Source organism: Alligator mississippiensis, chromosome 9 (genome assembly GCF_030867095.1).
Source record: "Alligator mississippiensis isolate rAllMis1 chromosome 9, rAllMis1, whole genome shotgun sequence".
NCBI lineage: Eukaryota > Metazoa > Chordata > Crocodylia > Alligatoridae > Alligator > Alligator mississippiensis.
In genome coordinates this window covers 78472397-78496660 of record NC_081832.1, presented here as the reverse complement: position 1 = coordinate 78496660, position 24264 = coordinate 78472397, and the positions used below count along the sequence as shown (strand labels likewise).

Genomic DNA, 24264 nt, shown 5'->3' with positions numbered 1-24264 from the left:
CTTTTCCCTGTTGATTAGAAGACCTAACATCAATGATGACCCCCTCCACTCCTAGCAACAGAACTAGTCTCATGACCTGGCAGATACTTTAGTTGTTGATGCCAGACTCTCAAATATCAGCATATTTCAAAGGTCCCACATTACTGCCCATCGAGACCACACACCCCTGAACTGCAGCATCTTTACCAGCCTTGTTACGTGACCAGCCAGACCCCACCTGAAATGCAGAGTAAAAACCACGGGTGCTGAACCAACGGGAGATATCGATAAGAAGTTCAACTCTCAAGGGCAGACTTAAGGACTATTGTCCTTAATTTGCTTTATTTTTCTTAGCAGAAGTATTTGCAGCTGTTGGAACAGGATATTGTTTTCTTTATCAATGTTAATTTATCACCTTTGTGGTTCAGAGGTATCTGAATCATTGATTCTCACCATTAATGGTTAGGTGCCTGCTTGCATTTGCACTTTGGTGTTTGTTCTTTTTGTTGCCTCGTATCGGCTTTCTGTATTTTATTTATAAGGTCGGCTTATTACGGAGCAGGTGGTAGGGTCATTTCGTGTCTTAGAGTCCGGCTGTGATCCTCAGTTGGGATGGGGCCTGTGGAGACTTAAGTGTTTAACTCTGAGAATAAATCTGGTTTGCTGGTATCTGCCATTGATTAACCCATGACACCGGCATGGCACATTTCCATCTTCTAGCAGATTATTAAGTCATTATTATGGAACGTGGACATCGTCCACCTCAGTCTGTTTGCTCACCACTGATGTTTTAATTTCTACATGAGTGGTGTCATCTTTTGAAGGATCTCTCCTGACCCTTTACACTGGTGTTTTTAGACTGTTATATTTTCAGTAGTTTACTGTGTTTTCTGCAGATCACATATCTTAACGTTTCAATTGCTTATACAAATGATTTTTTTTCCAAATGCCAATACTGAAAGCAGTACGACAAAACAAGATGCACCATGTACATTTGGAGAGATATGTTTTCTTCTTGGATACCATCAGAGATGGCAGCTCTTGACTGGGTTGACCCTTTGGTGTCTGAATTAAGAGTTGCAATACTCTTCTAACTGGCAATCCCAGTGGTTCTTTACTAAAACATGATTTTTCATTGGTATTCCTTGACTGAAAGTTCCCACAATGTTATCTTTATCATAAGATCATGTCTATTCCCCTGTGAAATGTATGTAGTGCCTATGCAGGCTATAAGGAGAAGTCTGCAGACTGGCAGTAGCTCTAACCGAGAGTAATAGTACCCATTGACCAAGACAAAAAAGAAGCGAAGCCAAGTATTTAATATTATAGTTTTGACTTGACATTTAGGAATGTTCCTTTTCAAGGGAAAATATTAGCTAGAGACTTATTTTCAGCATTTTAGCATGGCATGTGAACTTCTGGTATCAGTGCCCATGACATGAGGAAGTTCGGAGGCAGAGGCAATAGGTCAGCGATGAGAGTCAAGGAAGTATGAATGACATCATCACCCCTAAGCACTCTCTCAGAAGATGAATGAGCTCTCTCTTGTATTACAATGCTAAAGAGCATTAGAAGGTGATATGATATCGAGACAACACATAAGATAAATGCTTTGCAGTTTGCTAGAACAGCTTTTTTTGCCAGAACATAAATCCTTTGGTGGACTCGGGAATACAGCGTGTGGTTGATGCGCGCCGTGTACAGTGGACAGCTCCTGCTTGACAAAATTCATTTAGTTTCCACAAATCCCTCGAATGTTTCATGATTTATTTAGATCCAGCGTTTGTTTAGAAACCTAAAAATACCCTAAGTATTCAGAGATCAATTAAGCCCACAGTCCACGTTGGACGACGTGCCGTATTCTTTTACTACTCGCAACATTGTACGTGAGCAAAAATCAACAAGAACGGGAAGCCTGTTGTCTTTAAAAGTGGCACAAAATATAGCCATCGTGATGAAATGCAATCCCAGTGAACCATCCATGGAAAACATTTTTCATTCGGCAGACAAGTGGTGCAGCAGACAAAGCACTCGGCTTTTAAATATGAGATTATAATTCAGTTTCAAGTAAGTTTTCTGGTCTTGATGTATACCTAGTGGAGAGTTACATCACAAATGGAGAAAATGAAGTTGGACAATTGCTGTAGTATTCACTCTAGATGAATTCTGCCAGAAGTGGATTTAGCTTGAATCTAATTCTCAGGGCTCCCAGAGCAGAGACCTTCTGGTACAATAATCATTTCCGTCCTTCAGTTCCATTGGACATGCAGCATCACGACAGACGTTGTTTCCAGGCTTCACCCACTGCTGCTGTTCACATTTGAAAACAGCCGCTAATATTTTAAAGAAGAAAAACAGCTGAAAATGCCTTCGGTTCTGCCAAAAGTACCAAAGAGCATTTTTGTTTCACGAATTAAGGGGAAAATGCATTTACATAGTCCCGCAACAGAAATCAGACTGCAGTTTGGGTGTGAAGGGGGTTAGACAACAGAGCTGCATGCAGTGGTCTCCCATAATGAATTTAAATATCAACTCTGCCTTTGTTACTTTTTAACATTCAGTTATTTATTATTTTTCTTAAATGAAAATTGTGCTTTTTTTGCCCCCAAAGAAAATCCAAGGCAAGGAGATCCTTGTATTAGCACAGGCTAATTGCTGCATATTCTTTTACTCTGCACCCAGAGCAGGGAGATTTTCGACATAATAAAAGAGTGAATCTTTTCTGACAAATGCCTCATAAATTAGATATTAGGTTTAGTCAAACTCTCCAGAAATATTTGGGCTTCCATATTCAAATGGAAGAGCCTTTATATGACGGCCACTTTGTGCTGTGATAATCTACATTCCTAAAATGGAAGCAAAGAAGAAATTTCAGGGAACAAAAAAGTATATGGGACAGCCGCTCCTGGCATTTCTTTTTATAGCCTGCCAATCTCGCTCGCCTTCCAGCGTCCGGCCGTCTGTCTATCACCACCGTGATAGTACCATACGGTATCAATTGGATTTTAAAAGACATAGATCTTTTATATTAGCTGTCCTTTTTTATAATACCTTTTACAAATTTAATCAATGCATTTTAATATACTATATACTTTAAGTGCAATATACAATAAATATTCAAGCTTCATCTTAAACATGCTTTAGCCTTTAAATTGTTAAACCTGCAGTGCCCTTTCAATCTACTTACATAATGTCATAAAATATACATTTCAAGGTAAATGAAGTCAGCTACTTCAATTTAGTCCCTCAAACTGGTAGTAAATGAGAGGTTAACACTATGGTGCCAAACCCATTATTGAGTAAATTTAGCACCTTGGACAGCTCTGTAAAATCTTTATTGCTTTCCTGACCTGCTCGTCATGTTCTGTCTATGTGTTCAGTGGCTCTCAGCTCTGATTGAAAGGCAATATATTAGATCCCGAACACAAACATGCTCGGGGGCTGGTTCACTGGGAGCGTAATGACATGGAGGTGAGAACAATTTTCTGGTCACCGCAATCCAAGCACCTTGCAAGGTCTGCTGCTCTAACTTATAGAGGACTTTGGGGGCTCCTCTGTCGTTGGAGAAATAACTACCGCTCCCGCAGCAATTTAAGTGAAGCTGCAAAAGTTTAAATTGCATTAAAAAGTTAATGTATTTAGAAGCAGACATCGCAGCATTTTATTGTGCATTTTTAAGGCTGGTGCGTTGCCATAAAAGCTACCGCCAGCTCTGGAAGAAAAGATAACAGTACCTGAAAAAAGAGTTTTTGTGTAATGCGCACCCTGTGTGATCTGAAAATGTCATAAACAAGGAAAGGCTTTTATTGTGGGAACATGTTGTTTAAGAAAGCACAAAACTCCAGTTTACAGGCCCTGGAAATGTTAAAAAATATAACCGGTGACTAGCTGGAAATGTTTAATGGGACTTTTCAATCTAGTCCACAATGGCAAATTAATTTTATTTGCATGAAGTATGATAAGGTATCCATAGTCCACAATTCCTTAAAAATAGGAATACGTTTTCAGATTGTTTGTAGGAGCTTTATGGGCTTTTTTTCCCCTGAGCTTTTTCTTCAGCCTCCTTCCAGACTCACTTCAGTGTGATTTTAGGTCAGCATTGCATAGCTAATTAAGATTTGTGGGGTGAGGGGAGATGGAAAAATGTTAATACTTTGGGGTTGTGGCATTTTAGACTAACAGTATTAGACAAACAATGTATGGATGCTCTACCAGTCCCTGCTTTTTGAATTAGTCAGATATGCCGAATGACTACTTTTCCTTAAATGAAGTGAATCCATGTTTGCAAAGTCAAACACCTGCACAATAATGTTTGATTTAGAAATGCACCTAGTGCAGGCTAGAAAAGACACAATTTGCCAAGATGATCTTTTCCCCTTTTCTTCAGTTTGAATTTTTAATAGGAGGCAAAAAGGGCTGGGCTGGGAGTGGGCAGTCTTTAAATGGCTCTTTCAAAGCAGCACAGCCTGATTCTGCATAGGAACAGTGTATAGTTGGTTCATCTGCTATTAAATTATTAACTGCTGTGGTCAAAAAAAACACAGAAAGGAAAATGCTGTACCTGCCTAACTTCCATTTTTAATGTATTGATTCCAAATCCATCAATTATATAATGCACCTTGCTTCATGTGTGGAAAATAATTGAAATGTGTGTTCTGAAAGAGGGGTGGAGAGCAGCTTAAGGCAAGCCTAAATGTTTACTGGGAGTACAAAAATCCTCCATCTCATTTTTGAATTTAGGACATTATATATGTCATAAGTAGTTACTGCAGTATGACAACTATTTTATCTTATATTATGGAGAATTTAAAATTGAAAAAAATGCTAATATGCATCTAAAAGCTTGTCATGTGAAGAGTTGTTCGAGGATTTTTGAAGAGGTTATGGTGACAGCAAAATGAATGCAATTATATCTCTATTTTCTGATCAGAGTCTACAGTATATGAAAATTGAGCATTACTGCTTCTTTTTGGTATAAAATATCGCTATTGTGTAAAATATTTTAAGTTAAACTTTTTTAACTTTATACAAAAGTATAAAAACCTCAGAATTGGTGCTACATTTATTTTTGTAAACTACTTACAGAAATATGTACTTAGGCAGCATATATCTATAGTAGGAAAAAACACTCAGCTGCCGGTAGGGAGAAATATACTGTTTTATTTTAAAGAAATTATGCAGCGGGTTTTTTCCAGGCCAATAGATATCTGCTGGGTGCCCTGAAAGGGTAAGAAGGGAAATTGCATTTGCGCTTAATTTTGCAGCTCTTTTTTCCAGTGTCCTGTCTCAGTTGCTAGAGTGGATTCCTTCATGTTCAGAAATACAGACCAAAGAGGACTAGCATTACCCAGATGTCAGAGGGAGATACTAGAGGGAGTAACAGAGCTTGAGAAAGGAGGAAAGGAGACTTCTTAGTGCAACTGGGCACAGAGGTCACAACCTGGGTGCACAAATACGGTGACGGGAAAAGGGACAAGCAAGGTAATGAGAGGTAGAGAGGTGCCCCAAATTCAGAGCCAATGCCCCACCTCTCCTATACCCTGCTCCCGTGCAGGGGACTCTTCGAGGCGTCCTTCCGCACTACAGGTCTGTGCCTTTATGTTGCGGCGGTCTAAACGTGCTTGTTTTTTTAACCTCCTCTCCTGCATCGCTCGCACGTGCACGGTTTTAGCTCTGACCCATCACACCCCAATGCAAACCGCACAACTTGAACGCTACGTTACCGGTAGCACAGGACTGATTAGATATCCCTCGAATGTGGCCTGCCTGAGAAGGTCACCATTCCTGTGATATGCAATTAAGAACAAAATAAACACATCTAAGGGATTCATAACCGGCTCTGAATGACATTGATTGCTGTAATCTAGTAAATGACCTCAGGATTGTATTCTGCAATAAACCTATGAGTGGTTTATAGTGCAGATGGCAGAGACAATTGAGCGATGTATTTTATTTTGCAGCAACAATAACTCTCACCTTTTGACTTGATTAAGCATGTGTGCGAATAGGATGAACCAGCGATTTAACATTGCTCGGTGTTTGCGGAGCGTTGTTTCGCTAAGGGTTACCTGTTTGGCGGGGGAGCGGAGAGGAACCTAGAGCAGCCTCTGGAGCAATGCAACCATTACAGTGAACTGCTTTTCTTGCGTGGCCTTGATCAAACTCTGAGCAGCGCCTCTGTTTTTTCTGTTAACAGGAAGTAATATTGAAGAGAGCGGCTGATTTGGTAGAAGCTCTCTATGGTATGCCACATAATAACCAGGTAATTGCATTTATATCAACCCTCTCAAACCTGAATAAGCTTCATTCTGGGATATGCCGACAACTCGAGTGTGGAAGGGGATGCATAACTGTATTGGGAAAGAGGGAGGATGTGCAGAAATCAGCTGTTTGTCACCCGTGGGGGCTCTTGTCCAATGCCACCGGCACGTGGGGGGAGCGGCAGGGGGTGGGTCAGGCCCCACTGCTATGTAGCATGTGAGGATGCTGAGGTTTCTTTGTGGTTTGGACTTTTCTCCACGGGAAAGCAGGCTGGGACTGAAACGTCCAGCCTTTTCCCACAAACACGAGCATTTATCGTGAAGTGGTACCAACTCCCCATTGTTAACGAGCTGGCTGAACTCAACCCGCTCACTTAGAAACAACCCATCCTCTGTCACACCTAATGCGTGTTTGGTTAAATAGCTTTCTTGTGTCTGTTGGAAGTCGCTTGACAATCCTTTTGATTTATTTTTCTTCCCTTTCCTTGTCTAGGAAATAATCCTGAAAAGAGCAGCAGATATTGCAGAAGCACTGTACAGTGTTCCCCGCAATCACAACCAGCTCCCAGCACTTGCTAACACGTCCGTCCATGCAGGGATGATGGGAGTGAATTCCTTCAGTGGTCAGCTAGCCGTCAACGTCTCCGAAGCCTCGCAGGCCACCAGTCAGGGTCAGAAGAAGAAACACCTTCCTCCTTTCATGTCCTCTGAGGTCTAGCCCTATTCAGAGCAGCATAAACTTGTGCTTCAGTCTTATTAATGTCAATAGTCCTGAGCAGATGCTTACAATTAAGCACATGATTTCAGGCTTTCCTGAAAACAGATGATTTCCCGAACCCAGGAAGGTATTGTCTTACAATAAAGGAGTAGCTCTTTGTATCCAGTTGACAGTTTAACTTGGTCAGAGGTGCAACATGGAAGCTAGTTGAAATATTTCAAAATTTTGCCTAGATTTTGAAAGCAAGAAACAAAATGTAAGAATCTCTCCCAAAGGGATTTTGAGGTCATGTCCCATCAAGTAGCTGTATAATGAAATTAAAATCGGGACAACCTTTTACATGCAAAAATTAAGAAGAAGATTGTTGCAAATAAAATAAAATCATATTTCCCACCCCCTCCTGATAAGTTCTAGCAGTGTAGAGCACAGTTTAGGGGTAAAAGGCAGAAAAAACAATTTATATCATACCACAACATAGGTATAACTTTAGGCCATAACATGCAATCCACCAACGGAGCACATACAGGCAGGAAAATTGGGATTTTATCTCTTAGAAGTGCACATGCCTTTTGACTCAGATTCCCTATTCCCATCTCTCAGAATTGTCTAGGAATTCAGAATTTGGGTCTAGATATTGAAATTCAGACATCCTGGAGCTTTGGGGAACTCGCTTGTATATTAGCACATACACAGATTTTCCAAAATGACTAGACAGACAAGGGTCTTGGGTTAAATGTGATACATTTTATGAGACCCATTAAATGGTTGGAAAAATTGTTCTTTGCAAGCTTTTTGCACAAACACCCTTCTTCAGGCATAGGGAGAGTCTGCTGGTGTTTGTGTGCTTTTTTGGGGTGGAAGAGGTGCTTAAGCCAATATGCAAAATGCAGGTCTGTGAAAAATGCATGGCAGGGAATATCAGAGGGGATGGAAGTTAATGGGTGTCAGACAGGCAGGTAGGATGGGGGGTAGGAAAAAACCCACAAAAGAAGGGGGATGTTGACTGGTGATAAAATGTAGGTGGTAAAATGTAGAGAGGTTACCTGGGGTTATCAGATGGCAGGCAAGTTATAATGTGCTGTAAATCCAATGTCTATCTTTATTCCATGATAATTTGCACCCACTAGATTTACGCAGTGAAGTTCGTAGGCTCGTCTATGAAAGGTGTTTTGTAAATTCCCTTTGAGGATTACAACTGAGAGATTGGAGAGAGAGTGGTTGTCTCGTGAGAAATGTGCACACCAGCAGACTCGCCCTATGCCTGAGGTGTTTGTGCCCAGAAGCTTGTAAAGAATAATTTTTCCAACCATTTAGTGGGTCTAATAAAAGAGATCACGTTTACCCAAAGCACCTGGTCTGCCTATGTACTTAGACTAAGATGGCTACAACCCTCACTCCCAAAGTGACTACTTGGTACTTCTCGAGTCATATTCATATAGTGTATAATTTCATCTTAAAATTGTTTTCTTTTACTACGTCACTAGATTGATACGCTATATTACTATACACTGTATTAATATGTCTCCACTGGAGCAGCCAAAAGCACTAGTCACTTTGAAAATGTAGGACAAACGTGCGCGCTGATTAGTCCATCTCCGATTTCGCACTGCTGGGCCCTCAAGAGCGAGTGCTATTGTTGCTTCTACCAGTTGTCCTAGGCGAGGAGGCCAGGCTTTTGTTTGCTGCTCATTCAGAGTCGCTTCTTGTGTTACGCCCAATCTTTAAATGTATTCCTTCCTCCCCAAAGGTTTTACTCGCAACTCGAGCAGCGTGTCACCGCACGGGTACGTGCCAAGCACCACCCCTCAGCAGACAAACTACAACTCGGTCACCACGAGCATGAATGGCTACGGGAATGCCGGAATGTCAAATTTAGGCGGTTCTCCAACCTTCCTGAATGGGTCTGCTGCCAACTCTCCCTACGCCAGTGAGTATTACATAGCGCTTGGGCATTTTGCACATTTCCATTAGAATGATGCGGAGACTTTTCTGTGCCACTCGATATTTAACTTCTATTTTGAGCACCTGAATCTGAGCCTGGACTTTTCTCTCGTCCCTAAGGCACTGACCTTTGGAGCACTTTAAAGACGTAAGTGCTTAGACATCAGCTCTATGCCACAATTATTTCTTGGAGACAGTCATGCAGAGCTGAAAAAGGGTAATCTTGCCCATGATTGGGGTTGATTGTTTCATAACTTTTCTTGCATGGTGTAAATCAGATGCAGGGTCCTACGCACTGCCAATTCTGCACAGCGAGGGTCACGTAAAGTACTTCATCTTGGGTTTTGTCAAAGCTTGTGACCATCTCTTGTTACCGGGGGGAGACGTTTTGAAATGAAGCACAACCATCAGGTATCAAGATAAGGAAAAGAAGTTGCTGCAATTTTGGTGAGAGCTGATGTTCTCACAAGCACGCCCTTAGGATGGTTTTGAGGGATCGGAGCAAATAATATGGTAATTTCGCTTGAAGCAATTAGGAATTGTTACGGGGCTAAATCTTGAGGTCTCGGTACTGTTTCATTTCTCAGTCCTGTCTTGCTTTGTTGGGAGTTTGGACTGTGAAGGATTTAAACAAGAGTCTCAGCATTTGGCTTGCTTTTATTTGGCATTTATAGAGAGCCATAAAGAGACAAAGCAAGGGAAAGCAGATTTAGCTGTCCTGAAGAGGTTGCAGTCTAGGGTCCGTCCCCATCCAGCAAACATGTATGTGCAGGATTAACTTTATGTACTCCATGGATTGAAAAGGACTGCTAACCTGTGTACGCTTAAGCATGTATGTAAATGCTTGCAAACTCGGGGACAATGGGCCGGAGCCTGAAAATATACCGATCTGAATAATCCTTATTTATGCGAGGAGCTGAAACTACTGGGATCTTCCTGGGACCGTCGACCTTTCCTACTCCTATTGACCAGTGGCGTCTCCCAAGAGTAGTTCCAGCAATTTTAACGCCAGTGCAAAAACTAATGGAAGAAGCAGGCCCATGAGTTTTGCTGGGAACAGATCCTAATATGTACTGGATATATGAAATGTGAGCTATATCAAGGCATGCCTTTCTACAGCTACCGTGACTTCATAAAAGCAGTTAATTCTGTTGAACTGCAGAAATGAAATGAGACCATTAATGATTTCATTTGCAAATCATGCCCCATAGCTGCTAGCTCGCCAATATTTAGGGGAAATGCTGCACCCACACACACGGTATTTTCTAACTTGGGAATCTCCAGCCTGTCATTACTTTCTACCTTAATAACAGAGTAATCATTAATGTTACAAACGATCTTACTTATTAAGCCGAGTTTACTATCACAGAATCCCTGCTCTCTGAATTCATAATCTAACATGATTGATGAGACGTCTCTTTTTGGAAGCAGATGCCTGCAATGCATTTAGAGCACTCCAGCAATGTGTTATTTCATATTTATGAACGAAAACATCTTTAGAATAACAGTCTGCTTCTCAGCCGTTGCTATTTCTATTTGGGGAGGCTTTCTTGGTAGATCTGTCATTCTGCTAATACCTAATCCATTCAATCAGAAAATGTTTCAATCATGACCTGAAAATTAAAAGGTGGCATTCTTAATTAAATCAATAAACTAATTGCTGTATAGTAGCAATTCAATTTAGGTGCTTTGATTGCTCTCCCTTAACAAGTCCTTGCCGACGCCGAGTGACTTCAGACTAAGATTCTATCTCTCAGACTGTGAAACTTTGAACGTTTCGTTTTCATTAATTGATTTCCTCCGTGTTAGCAAATATGATATCAGATTCTTGCCCATGGACTCAAATGGGAGGATTTTTATCAGCATGAATGCAAATAAAATAATAAGCCAAAGCTCAGCTGATTAGAAATTTCTTCCTGTGGTATTTAATTATTCATAAGCTGCTCACATACGTAAACAGTTTCTAAACAAAATCAGAAATAAAATGAGTCTCCTAATGCTGGTGGGTCCTTCTGCTCTCCGGAGCCGGGCGAGGAGCAGCGAGGCAGCGCTACGCAGCGCTCTGGCTGTGTTTTTAGGGAAACAAACTTGCTCCAGACCCGCTTGATAAATGCATGAAGTAAAGACTTTAATTGCATTATATAGGAAACAGCAGGATTTCAAGCATACGTGCATTCAAAAATCAAACCTCCTGTGTGGCAGCTTTGCAGTTGGAACAGTCAGTGTTAATTAGCCAATCTTAGTATATAAAATTGATCCGAGAGAAGTAAAATGGTGGCCCTCGTTTAAAAAACAACAGTGTCCAAAACTTTACAAAGACTGAAGAAACCCGTGCCTTTCCTACTGGATTGCCAGGTGTGTCGCCAGGTCTTCTCTCGATGTAAATCAGGATAGCTCCCTTGGAAGCAGTGAAGCTGCCGTCATGTGTATCAGTGAAGGATGCGGCCCCTGGCTTTGAAGGGCAACGTAGAAATCGGCCGGTCCAGACCGTGCTCCCACCAGGTCCTTCTGGGGGGTTGCTTTACTTGATCAGCATAAGCCCAGGTTTCTGTTTTAAATATTTTAAGTATTAGGCAAAGTATATTTGCCAGTATGATCCCCGCTCCCTTCCCCGGTACACTCTGCCCTCTCACCTTGCTGCTGCCACGCACCAGGGCAGGGAAGGAATAGGAACGACACAACTCGGGGACACCGTGGAGGTCCTCGTGGAAGGTGCCTTTCCAAAGCTGAGACACACTTTGATGCTAGAAACTACCCTGATTTCAGGTTTAAGAAAAAGAGGGAATAGGAGAGGGTGAGTTTGCTCACGGGGAGTGGACAGGAGGTATCTGGGAGGTAGGATTTCCAGGCACGAGGAGAAGAGAGCATGTCCAACAAACCGTGCTGCCGCGGGATCACGACTTCTGGCTGCTCGCAGCTGGGCTGTTTTTCACAGTCCGCTGAAAGTCACTTTTGCAACTTCAGAGGACCCGTGCCCGCCCCTCCTGAGCCAGAGACCAGCGTGAAAGCCGAGGGACTCCTTCCTGTGAAGTTCCTCTCCTCTCTCGTGCTAGCTCTCGTTCAGCCCCAACCTCCGCAAGGGGAGCGAAAGGTTAAGAAAAGAAAAACCCCGCTCGCTTGTGCCGTGCAGCTGGATCCGGACTAATAAGTCGTCTGGGTGCAGAGTCGCGAGCCTTGACCTTCTGCATGTTTGTGCAAAATAGTGCAGGCCCGTTCCCCGCGCACAAGCGTTGCCAGGAGGGCTGGCACCGCTGCCCAGGCTCTTCCAAATCGTGCTCCAGAGCCAGGTTTGCTCTTTAAACACTGCACCCACCCTTCGGTGCGGTGACCTGCAACCGATCCTGCGCCGATGCCTTTGCTCTCCCCCTTCCCAACCTCAGCTGAGATTTTCCAGGTGCCAACATGAGCAGCCGCTGGTGCCAATCATTAAGGTCATTTAAACGAGTATTTTAAAGTGCAAGAAGGTGCTGGCAAAAAAAAAAAAAGGGGGGGGGGGGGGAGTCTATAACAGCACCAAGAACCGTGAGTCGTGAGCAATTACACGTCAGACGGGTGAAGGAGTTTCCCACTGGTGATGGCTGCACACCGTGGACCTGATTTCTCCTGACTCTTTGAAATCAAGGGGAGATGTTCCCGTTCGGCAGCCTTTTGAACGCAGGCCTGATTCACCCCAGACCCAGGAGTGTTGTATTTCTAGTGCCTGCTTGCAACCTCGTAGTAAGAACTGTCTGCTCTTGGTCTTTCCACCTCTAGTTGTGCCGTCCAGTCCAACCATGGCTTCCTCCACTAGCCTCCCCTCCAACTGTAGCAGTTCCTCTGGGATCTTCTCCTTCTCACCAGCCAACATGGTCTCAGCGGTGAAACAGAAGAGCGCTTTCGCCCCTGTCGTGAGACCACAAACTTCCCCTCCTCCCACCTGCACCAGCACCAATGGGAATAGCCTGCAAGGTAGGTCCAAACCTCCATGGCCATGCAGATGGCTGGTCTTGGTGCCGTGAGCTGTTGTCCAGGGGGATGGGGCTGGCCGGCCGTCTCTGTCCTCTCCTTCCCTCCTGTAAAGTGCCTGGATTCGGCCCATTCCCTCCATGCCTTGCAGATGTCCGGCCCCACACACACACTCTCTCTCTCTTTCTAACAATACTAATACTGCTGCATTGAGATGCTGTGGCTCTTAGACCGCAGATGTAGTGTTTTGATTTAAAAAAAAAAACAAAAAACAAAGTAATATTTCAGCTTACTAATACCATCCTTTTTCTTTCTTTCCTCTCTTATTCCCTGTGGTCGTCCATTATCAGACCAGTCTTTTGTGGACTCTAGCAAGTACTCCAATGCAGGGTCTCTCCAGGGGCTGGCCTTCTCCTGAAGTACGTCACTCAATCTTCCCTTCCTTTTCTTTCTTTTTTTTGGTTTTGTTTTTCCTTTGTCATAGTACAGTTGTGCAGAAAACCGACCAAGAGCTCTAGTGCGTCATGGCAAAGAGACAGTTGCAAAGCTTGGCTCGAGCCTTTTGCCTCGAGTAAATACATCAGGCATACTCCAAACTAATAAGAGCATTTCCCAACTTCGTTTGTACTGGGGCAGACATTAGCTAGGCGTGATTAATGTACTGTCCATAAGCCAATTAATTTCCAAAGTGGTGGAGTGTCCCTCTGAAAGCCTCTTCAGCTGTTCTTAATAAGGGAGCTGCTTCTTTCCAGTGTCCCTTCCCCTCTGGTTCAAAAATATTCCCGTTGTTTTACTGAAGTACGTCTTGGAGAGCTAATGCAAGCTGGTGAACAAGAGATTAAGCCAGTCAGAGCTGGGACTCTGCAAAGAACACAAGTGTCTGCTTCGTTGTTCGGTTCAGCCTGTTTTGCACCCTAAAAACCCTCCTTTATCATTCCCGCACTGTCGTGCCCTGAGAGAGACATACAGTTTCAGGCTCACTTAATTTGGGGGATTTCCAGGAGCAGATGCAGCCAGCTGCCTCGAATTGTGCTGGAGGTGGAAAGGTTTTGTGATGCGCGTTGTGTTTGAGGTCTGCTTTCCTTCCCACGTGCCTATGCAAGTTGTATAAGGAGCTCCGGGCCCTTCCATTGGTAGGAAGTTGCTCTTCCAAACGTGCATGTAACGCTCCAAAAAATCTGCGTGGTCCATTGTCCACCGGAGAAGGAAGGCAGACTCCCAGCCGTAGCCGAGGTCGAGTCGTTCAATGAGCTCCCTGCGCGTGTGGAGTGGAAAAGGTTCATTCATAAAAACGGGAATGTGTTACCACTACAGATTGTGCTCAGTGCACTTCAGGCTAGTAAAGGAGAGGTATGAAGATTTCCACTACAATAAATTGTAATCCGGCTGGAATTCAAGACTAGATGTCCCTGAAAAGCCTCCTCAAATGCAGGTCGGGTGCCAGACACAACCCACGGTGAGGTTTTTACAACAGCTGGACCTAGATGTGCAGGATGTGCGGTACGTTTTAAAATATCCAACCTTGCCATAGTTGGCAGCTTTAAACCGCGTTTCTGTGCAGCTCGAATGATTTAGTCTCCTGAATAATACCGAGAACTAAGAGTTGCCTACTTTGAGCTTTTCAGCTTATTCGTGTCTCTTCCATCTCCTCCCCTCCCCTTGCCACTCTCTGGAGCGGGGCGGGGGAAGAGAGGCAGCGATGGGAGAAGGCTTTTCATTTCGCCAGCCGTGGCCTTCCAGCGTTCGTACGCCGTACGGTGGAAAGCAATTACGGAGCGACGTTAGAGCGCTGGCCGCTCGTTATGTCGCACCCTGATTTGTAATGCCCAGAAAATGCACCATCTAAGCGTTCCCCCTCATTTCTATTGAGCAATTCGGTTTCATAATAGGGAGCGAGACGCCAAGAGACGGTTCATTCGTAGGGCACCGCTGAACTTCATGGTGAGTTCGACACGCAGCCTTTAGCCCCGTACCTTCTGACACTACCCGAGGCATGCAATAAGTGCTGCGAAACGCGCTGCCTGTTGTGTCTTAGTGCTTAAATAAACAATCCTGTGTAAGGAGGCTGTCTTATCTCTCTTGGGCTTCTGGTTACATCAGAAAGCAATCAAGCTTTGCTTATGTAGCTCAGATATCAGCAGAACTCGCTAGAAGAACAGCCATGCTTATCTGTTGTTCTCTTTGCCATGCAGTTTTGTAAAACTTGAAATACATTATTTGTGTAATTTGCTGGCAGCAAATACAAATTAGCATGTGATGAGAGAAATAATACCCGCTGATGGAAGGTTTTCCTTGCTCTCTCCCCCCGCGCTTCCCTTTTCGGAGGAGCTGTGATCTCATGCCTACAATATTTCCCTCTGATATCTCCCTTTTCAGAATCAATAGCACGCCGCAGCGGCGCAGAGACTGCGTGACCCTATAGACGGAGCACTTAGGGAACAAAAGTAGCAGGATCTAAGTGAGGACTTGGCAGAATGGAAATACCAAGGCTTTTAGGCAGAAGAGATGTCATTTTGCCATTTGACTTGTAATTTAATTCAGAATAGCAGAGTTCGACGGTAATAATAATAGCAGCTCCTTGAAAACCTACTCGTGATGTACCTCCGCGCCATTTTGCTTCCAGTGGCGCCGGGTGCCTCTCTGTCATTTATCCAAGAGGCAATGTTAAAACATCAGGAAGCGGGGTGGGGTCCTCGGTGACGGGAGGGTTCAGTCTGGACTCGGAGGAATCATAGGCTGGAAGGGACCTTGAGGGATCCTCGAGTCCAACCCCCTGCTCTGGGCAGGATACCACGGAGATCAAACGATCCCAGCAAGGCGCCCGTCCAGTCTCCTCTTGAAGACTTCCAGGGCTGGGGACCGCACCTCCGTGGGCAGTCTCTTGCAGACTGTGGTCATCCTTACCATGAAGAAGAGTAAAAAGAAAGAGCCACCGCAGTCCTTTGCAAGCAGATGTGCCCAAACCCTGTCCCGCTGCCCCAGGAGAAGGCTGACCTCGGGCATTCGCACTCGGTTCAGGCACGTCTCCAGACTTGAGGAATGACTGGAGGGGAAGGAGGGAGATTCATAGATGTTAGGGTCGGAAGGGGCCTCAGTAGATCATCGAGTCCGACCCCCTGCATCGGCAGGAAAGAGTGCTGGGTCTAGATGACCCCAGCTAGATACTCATCTAACCTCCTCTTGAAGACCCCCAGGGTAGGGGAGAGCACCACCTCCCTTGGGAGCCCGTTCCAGACCTTGGCCACTCGAACTGGGAAGCAGTTCCTCCTAATGTCCAGTCTAAATCTGCTCTCTGCTAGCTTGTGAGAGGAGGTTATGTACCTTCTAAATTGAAAAACAAATTAGCTTTCTTTTCTGGGTCTGAAGTTTTAAAATGTCGATACCTTTAGTTTAAAAAGTTTTAAAAAATAAAAAAGAGGAAGATTAAAATCCAGCTGCAATATTTTGGCAGGATCCAAATGAAGCATTTTGATTACACCCAGTGGTGAGGTTTGGGGTGGGATTTTGGTTTTGTGATTTTTTTTTTCCTTAAATTTTGAATTTTTAGCTCAATTTGGGATGGGAAAATCCAGAACTTGTTCTTGGGGCTGGAGAGCTGCTTCCCGCCCGGCCCCACGGGGGTGTCGCGGGTTTGCCCCTGGGCTCCTTGTTTGCTCCGGGGAAGAGACGCCGTGCAGCGGGCCCGAGCCTGACACCATCTGCCCCCCTTGTGCCAGCTCGGCTGCGCTTGCTCTGCTGCAGGATGGGGGCAAAACCCCACTCCACTAGTTGCCCTTCCCTTCCCCTCCATATCTTGCCCCTTGTAGAGGCAGAGGAGTACCAGTCTACCCCACGGCTGCTCTCACCCCTGCCTTGTAGCCCTGTCCGGTGAAAGCTAAGAATACTTCCTAGCATCTTCCAATACGTGTGACTTCAGGCCCAAATTGTCCCTGCAAATGGGATGCCTTTGGAAGGGAGGATAGTCAGCTTTTCCTCTCCAGTAGACCAGGAGCAGCCTTGAGTGGTCCAGCCTCCCCCAGATCCACTTAGATGTCATATATTATCCCCGTCAATTTTAACAATAATCTGGTTGCCCCTGTAGCTGACAGGGCCTTGCTTCACCCCTTCCTGAGCATGTCTTCACCTTCATTGAAGGGACTTCTCTGGGGAGGTGGGGTAAGGCTGGGGGGCGATAGCTGGCAGTCACGTTCCTTAATACATGGTTGGAAAATGCTCAGATATGATGATGAACGTGGTATAAAAAACACTAGAAAAGCAAAGCAAAGCTCTACCACTGGGGCTCTTGGACAGGCCCAGGTATAAATGCCCGCCATTATTCCCGTGGCACTTTCTCATTTGAGATGTCTGCCTCCTCCCCTTCCACGTAGCAAGGAAACAACCTGAGCCATAGCATTTGCCTAGCTTCCCCACCGTCCCCATTTCTCTAATAAGCTATTGTCATGCCACCCAACGTGCAAAAAAACATAAATGAGACAACACCGTGGTCTGTCTGCAGTTTTATGTTTGGAAACCCCATCATTCAAAATGGTCCCAAATATAACCTCCAAGATGCCCATTGCAGCGATCGAGTGTTACTGTAGGGTTGTCCCCTCTCCTGCAAACACATGGATGCGTTTTGCATTCTTGCCTTCTCCTCTCATTTTATTTCATTTAATCAATGCAGTTTACCCGAGCTGCTTTCCCCTTGCTGATTAGACTTGTAATTCTTGCACATATGGTGGTGTTTGTGGAGAAAACATTTCCCTCCTCTCCCCCCCAACCCCAAATCTGTGAGTCTTTCACTTTGGCTCAGTTCTTATCAAATGATTGCAGCTGTAATTAAAGCACAATGAATTAGAAGCAGTCCCAGGGCTGAGTTCTTCCTTAAGAAATCACTTGCCCAGATGTAGGAGATGGCAGGCAGCTCCGGTGTTTAAATCATGTGCCCATGAAGTGCAGCCACCCTGAAGTCTAGTGTGCCTTTTATATCCTGTTGCAAATAACCCATGCCACTGACATTTTAAAGATTCAGGCTTGTTATAACTTCCGCCACGCAGCTAAGTGGCTACCTCCTGCCATGCCAGGCATCGTGGCGCTGTATCGTTCAGCCGCTGGGCACATCTGTGCCCGGTCCGGCCGGCCAGGCGAGGCGTGGGTTCTGGTTAACGACAGCAGACAAAGCTGGAAGTGAAGCTGTGTAGGAGTCGGTATTCTGTATCTGTAGCTATAGCTCTTCTCAAAACACCTTCCCTTTTAAGAAGGCCTGTAAACACTTTGGAAATTAGACTAGAAAGAATTTTAAAGTAACATTATTGATTCAACTTCAAGCCACAAGCAAGAGGAAATTCGAAGTTGAGGCTAACACTCGGCTCTTCGTTTGCCTCCGAAGACACGGGGAGACCACAGGCTGAAGCCATGCACAGCGCAAACCCACGCGGAGGTGGAGGGTGGATTGCAGATTGAACGAGCGGCTTCCTTGGGTCTGCGGGCTGACGTTGCTCCCAGGCCCCAAGGAAACGCGTGCGCGACTCCCAGGCTCGAACACACAGCTGATACAGCGGGAGAAAGCTGGGTTAAGAGGAGGATATAGCGCATCAGTGTCCAAAATGTAATAAATGCACGATAACGGCTTTTATAAACGCTCTTGGTTTATGGGATGCCAGACGTCCGCCCACACAACAAATATCTGTTCCTAAAGCAAAAAACCCAAGCAGAATTTATACAAAATCTCCCGGTATTTTCCCAAGTTTCGGCTTCCTGAGCTTTGCCATCAGCACTCAGACTCTGCATCTAAGAGCTGAGAAGGAAGGAAGGGCCCCACTCTTTTCCTGGGTTGCTTACACTGGAAAATCTGGCATTTAATCCTGATTTCCACCGGTGTAAGTGAGAGCAGGATCAGGGCTCGTGTGTTTAATGTGTGTGTTGTTGCATGTACAGAATGATACTTGTGCGTGAGTTCAGCTCACCGTTCAGATGAGAAGGTGGCTCGTAAATGTGTAAAAAGGGCGGGTTTATTTGGTGAACTGGTGTCGTGATGCACAAAAGTCACTTTTTTCCTTTGTGTTTTTTTTTCTTCCTCTCCCTTCCTCACCACAGCTATATCTGGCATGATTGTTCCTCCCATGTGAAAGAATTGCCTTGAAGAATTTTATTAATGAAGAGGTTGGATTCTGCTTCAGAGAGAAATCTGATACAAGTCCCCGAGTGGAACTTTTTACTCAGGCCTTTTTAAAAAAAAAAAAAGAAAAGAAAGAGGAATCTTACAATAACTGCAGATTTTTAAACAAAACAAAACAAAAATCACCATCCTTGCAAACCCTGAAATTAGTAAAGAATCTGCAATTGCAAGGTGTTGATTCCAGTTGTCCATCCCAAGTCCTTGGGAGAGCTATTTATTCTGTGTTGATGGAAACAAAAATCCACTTTTTGGTTTTGTTTTTTGTTTTTCAAGCTTGATTTAAGTCAACAGCCATTTGTCTTTTATAAATCACACCATTACAAAGGGCCACTAGAGATGAAACTCCAGGTTTTTAATTTATGACTTTTTTTGTTTTCAAGCTGTGGAAAGGGGAAACGAAGTGGTAACATTTACAACAACTCTGTATGGGACAGCATAGAAGTGCCAGTTAGTTTTCTTAGAGGAGTAATGGCTATTTAACGAGGGGTCGGCTCGTACCGGTGGCTCATCCAGGGGCGGCTTGCTAACGGGATACATTTTTCACTCTGAGATACCGTTCGCCAGGTATCCGGTCAGGTGGGGCAAGGGGGAAAAATTGTAATCTCTGTCTTTCATATTGTAAATAATGTGACAAGCAACGTTGGGGAAAGCCTAGCCAAGGACGCGAATAGCAAAAGCAATCCCCTTCAGACCCTGAAACCCAGTGCCTCTGGATATAATGCTAAAGCTGCAGAATTAAACACGCATGCTCTCCATTTAGCTTATATCAGGATCTGTCCAAATGAGCGGCCTCCTTTGAGTTTAGCGTAACCTGAACTGCGCATCCCGATCCCGCCTCATCTTTGCGTAGCAAGCTGAAGACACGGACTCGGGCCATCCTTGCATTTGGGCGTTTTCGGACTCGTTTTCCTTTCACTGTAGCCCGGTGGTTTGTCTGGGGCAAAACGCGGCTCAGCTCGCCTGCGATCCCGCGGTCCCATAAAGGCTCCAGAAGCACGCGCCTCCTCGACGGCCTCCCGCTAGGATCCTTGCCGTATTGGTCGACCCGCTCAGTTTGTAACATAATCTATTAAGCAACAGGTAACTGCTTTTGAACAGTCAGTGAATTGAACATGAATTTGGGGGGCAGAGGGGGCTCTTAGGAAGGTCTCAAGTCCAAACCATAAATACAGGAATTTTGCTATCATTATCTGGGAAGTGTTCTTAAAAAATATTAGTCAACGAGGCAGCAAAGCTCTGAAGATGCATTACCTGATATTTTTTTCTTTGCTGTTGTGTTTTGTATGTAGTTATAAATAATGTAGATTTTTTGTGATTTTTTGCCAAAGTTGTTGTTCTATTTATACATTTTAATGTCTTAAGACAGTTTTTCAATATCACAAAAAAAAAAAGAATTTTACTGCATATTTTGCAAAAAGAGCTCACTACCTTTAGCTTGCACATACTTGCAAAATTAATTAAAGAAAAAAAAAGCTTTTTTTGTTTTGTTTTGTTTTTTTGTTTTAAAGGGGATTTTGTAAAATATCCATATAAATAATGTATTTATCTTTGGAATTTGTACATTGCTTTTTTTCCCATCCCCAGTTTATTTTATTGTGTATGTTTGCTATGTGAAAAGTGCTGATTTGTTTGGTCGCTCACCGTTGTATTAGCTGTTTAAATGTGATTTTAAAACATTTCATTTCTAGGTTTTTTTGGGGTTTTTTTTTAGTATTGTTTTAAAACCATGCTTCCATTTTTTTTATTTCCACCCAAAAGCCATTGTCTATTTTTGTATTATTTGTAAGTTAAGAAGTTTTTTCCAATATACGGCAAAAAGTAGCATATTATTCTTGTAGCATTTAGTTATGTAGATTTTAAAAATGTATCCTTTGCTTTTGAGGCTTAACAAAAACTAATGCTGTTTTACTCTTAATATGCATGGGATCTCTCCTCTTTGGAGTGACGCATTTTTGTGCATTAAATATGGGGAGAAACTTCATAAAACTCAATGAAAATACTTTCTTTCTTAAGTCTGCTTGTATATTTCTCTGTCTTTCACATAAATATAAACCAGCAGATTGGATGCCTTAACAATGCAAATCATATTCATTTCACTTGTACATTGTACTGTGCACCAGAACTGTCAGCCATCACTAACATTCTAAGAAAAAAAGGATTTGAAAAGCACAAAAGAACTGTTTTGTTACCTTAAGACAATATAACTTTTTTCTAGTCGAGCAAGAAATCATTGACAACGATGCTGCAACTGTGCATGCTTCCTGTATGAATTTTGCAATGGTTTTCACTAGAATGTCACAGTGTGATCTTTTTTCGGGGAAGGGAAGAAAACAACTTTTTTTTTTTCGTGGCGAGAAAATTAAAGGGGAAAAACAAAACAAAACTGGAAAAATGTGAGAGACATCAGTGTATTGCTTCTCTGTATTCCAAACAGTTATCCTAATTCACATAGTAAGCAACCGCACGGCAATGTAATCAAATTTAAAGCCATATTTTGTCCAGTGACGCCCTTGATTGCTCTGGTAGGATCCATTCTGAGTTGTAGCTGTTTAGACACCCATGTTAGCCATCCACATTCGTAGCCCTTTACTTCAAAGTCCAAAGATCCTTTGACAATGTGTATAATTTGTTTTGTCGCAGCTATTTATAGTGATCTGATAAAAGGGAATTTATAAAAAAACAAAAATCCCCCTGCAAAAGGCCCTCGATCTTTTACAAAGTAAAAGATGCCGCTCTTTACAGAATATGGCTTTAAGTGGAAACGTTCAAGATTTCAGTTTTAAAAGGTGAAGCTTCGCAATGACTGGAGTGCATAAACTAGACCTATTTCCTCACAGTTGTACTAGGATGCAGCTAAAATGAAGTCATCTCTGAAACTGCTAACCTTTCACCTTCTTATCTAAATCTTTTTGAATAGACACACACACTGTACAGTTCTATTGTTAGAGAAACTAACTACTGTAGAGATTGTTATAATTTTTTTGCAGAAATTCAAGCTGTAAAAACTTTTCAACTTTCACAATATTTAATTAAAGTTACTTCCTGTCTGTGAATACAGCTCCTAGTCGTGTATTTATTTATCTGCCCCCACGTATCGTGGTTTTGTATCCATCGCGGTATCACGATAATGCCGAGACGTCCAGAACGAGATTGCTGTCGTTACCGTACAACAGCAACAGAGCCAGGAGCTATCTCAACTCCAAAGCGCTGGCAGTCTAAACAGGCAATACTGGCAAAGTGTGGGATTAAAAATAAAAGTTTAGCCTCCCTTCTAGCTGAAGTACAAGGGGACCAACAATGACAGCAGGGCCAACATGGAGAAGTGAATGGGGTCTTTGCCACTGGTTTCAGAGCGAGGCCAGTCCTTAAGTAACTTGTCTGCCATCACAGAGGGAGACTGACAGAGTCAAGAAGTGAATCTCGCTGTCCCGAGTCGCAGCCCGCTGGTAAAACCACAAGCCCAACCGTCTTCCCCATGAGGAAGATACAGGCTTGCATAAGGAGTTTCCATTCTGCCAGGTTTTCTTCACATTAAACCTCTGTCACCAACCAGACAAGTGTTACCTGTGTGCAACGGGTATGCCCTACTGCCCGCCTCTGAGTGGGGTCAAGTTTGCCCAAGGATCTGCATGCAACAGCAGATCAAACCTTTACTGATAAGAAAAGGAAGAGTAATAATAATGATAATGATAATAAATCTTGGTTAAAAGAACACTGAAGTTGCAACTGGTTGCATCTACAACATGTAGATAGATGTCTGTATGTTTGGAAAGCACGACCCCAGATGGATGAGGGGTGGTTTTTTGCTGGCTAAGCTGGCTCGGATGGCTTGTTTCTCCACGGTGCTGAGCCCTGGCAGCTCTCATTGCAACCGGTGAGATGTAGCAGTGCTCGGCCTCTCAGAAAACGCAGGCCACGTGTGTATCTGGTCTGCTGGGTTTTTAAGCCAGCCGTCATGGTGCACAGCCTTCCCCAAAACCACACAGCTGGGACCCTTCCTTACCCTTGGATCCAGTGCAAATATCTTCATCAAACTGTTACTTCTGGCCAGGTCTCAGGAAGCTGGGTGGGATGAGTTCACAGGCACGACAGGGACTCCAGTGAGCCCTCTATTGACCCCATAGGCACATCCCTGCACGATGCCCCCCTGCTAGGAGAAGATCCATCAGCAAGCTTTAAAATGGGTTACTTGCATTGCCTGAAAAAAAGCATGAGCTCTGAGGCCAGGCTGGGCCGGTGGGGATGGCTGTGGGGGCTAGGGATGCTCCCCGTGCCAGCTTACATCTCACAACAGGGTCTGCAAGGTGAGGACGGGGCTGGCTCTTGTCACCCGTATGAGTGACATCCTTCATCGCCAGCAATGGTATCAAGTGCTTCTAAGTGAATAAAGGGAGCTTTTTTTTTGCCTGAAACTTTCCCTGTTTTATTTAAAAATCAGTGCAAGGAGTTATCTCCCCATACCGCACAGCACATGCCTACCGAGCTTTGCAAAACCTCCCATTTCTGGCCATTTTTCTCAGCCCCTGTAGCCTGGAGGCCAATGTCCCTTTCCCTGCTAAGACTTGTGCTCTTGTTAGGCATCTCCATCACCCAATGGCACCCTATTTGACCCCATGTAATGGCCTGAAGGGCACAGACACAGCTAAATGCCTTGCGTAGCTGCAGTTCTGCTCTATGGAGAGGAATTTGTTCCTAGTGCACGTGCTCAGCAGTGCTGCGCTAGAGGCCTCAAGTCCAGTTTTGCTCTGCTATCAGTCAGACCTGGGGCGGCGGGCTGCACAGATATAAACCCCCAAAGTTACTGGCAACCAAACCCCATGACTAGCAGCTCTCTACTGCTTGCCGGCCAAGTTGCTAAAGCACCTACTCAGGTTAGGAGAGACATGAGGATCGTTTAGAGTTATAGCAGGCATCTACATGTGCAGGTGTTAAAGCGTATTAATGATGTGTGTGGACTGACTTGGGACTAACTTTAGTCCCAAGTCAGCCCACATACACAACCTACACCCCTGCAACACAGTGTTAATGCACTTTAACTATTCACACCTAAATTTGCCATTTTTAATGCACATTAAGGGCATGCACATGTAGACACATACCCTTAATGCACATTAACTTAGGCTAACATGCATTAAAGTGTCACACGTAGACGCACCCATAGAAAAGGAGGGTGGAAGAGAGCTCAGGAGGTCACATCTAGTCCAGCCCCCTGCTCCAAGCAGGACCAGCCCCAACTACATCATCCTCAACTAGATTTCCCTTTG

General features: G+C 44.1%; 1 protein-coding gene across 8 annotated transcripts in view; it reads left to right on the top strand.

Moving 5' to 3' along the window:
* The window catches only part of EBF1 (EBF transcription factor 1), a 296884-nt gene extending 274831 nt beyond the window's left edge, over positions 1-22053 (top strand). For 4 of the 8 annotated variants that reach the window (XM_014610157.3, XM_019475980.2, XM_014610150.3 and 1 more), the window contains exons 12-16: positions 6176-6241; positions 6733-6910; positions 8705-8884; positions 12652-12846; positions 18919-22053. In XM_014610157.3, coding sequence (XP_014465643.1) covers positions 6176-6241; positions 6733-6910; positions 8705-8884; positions 12652-12846; positions 18919-18950 — 651 coding nt within the window. In that variant the 3' untranslated portion in view covers positions 18951-22053. The other 4 variants (XM_014610139.3, XM_014610131.3, XM_019475981.2 and 1 more) reach the window with 2 other exon arrangements.
* The last annotated feature ends 2211 nt before the right edge of the window (positions 22054-24264 follow it).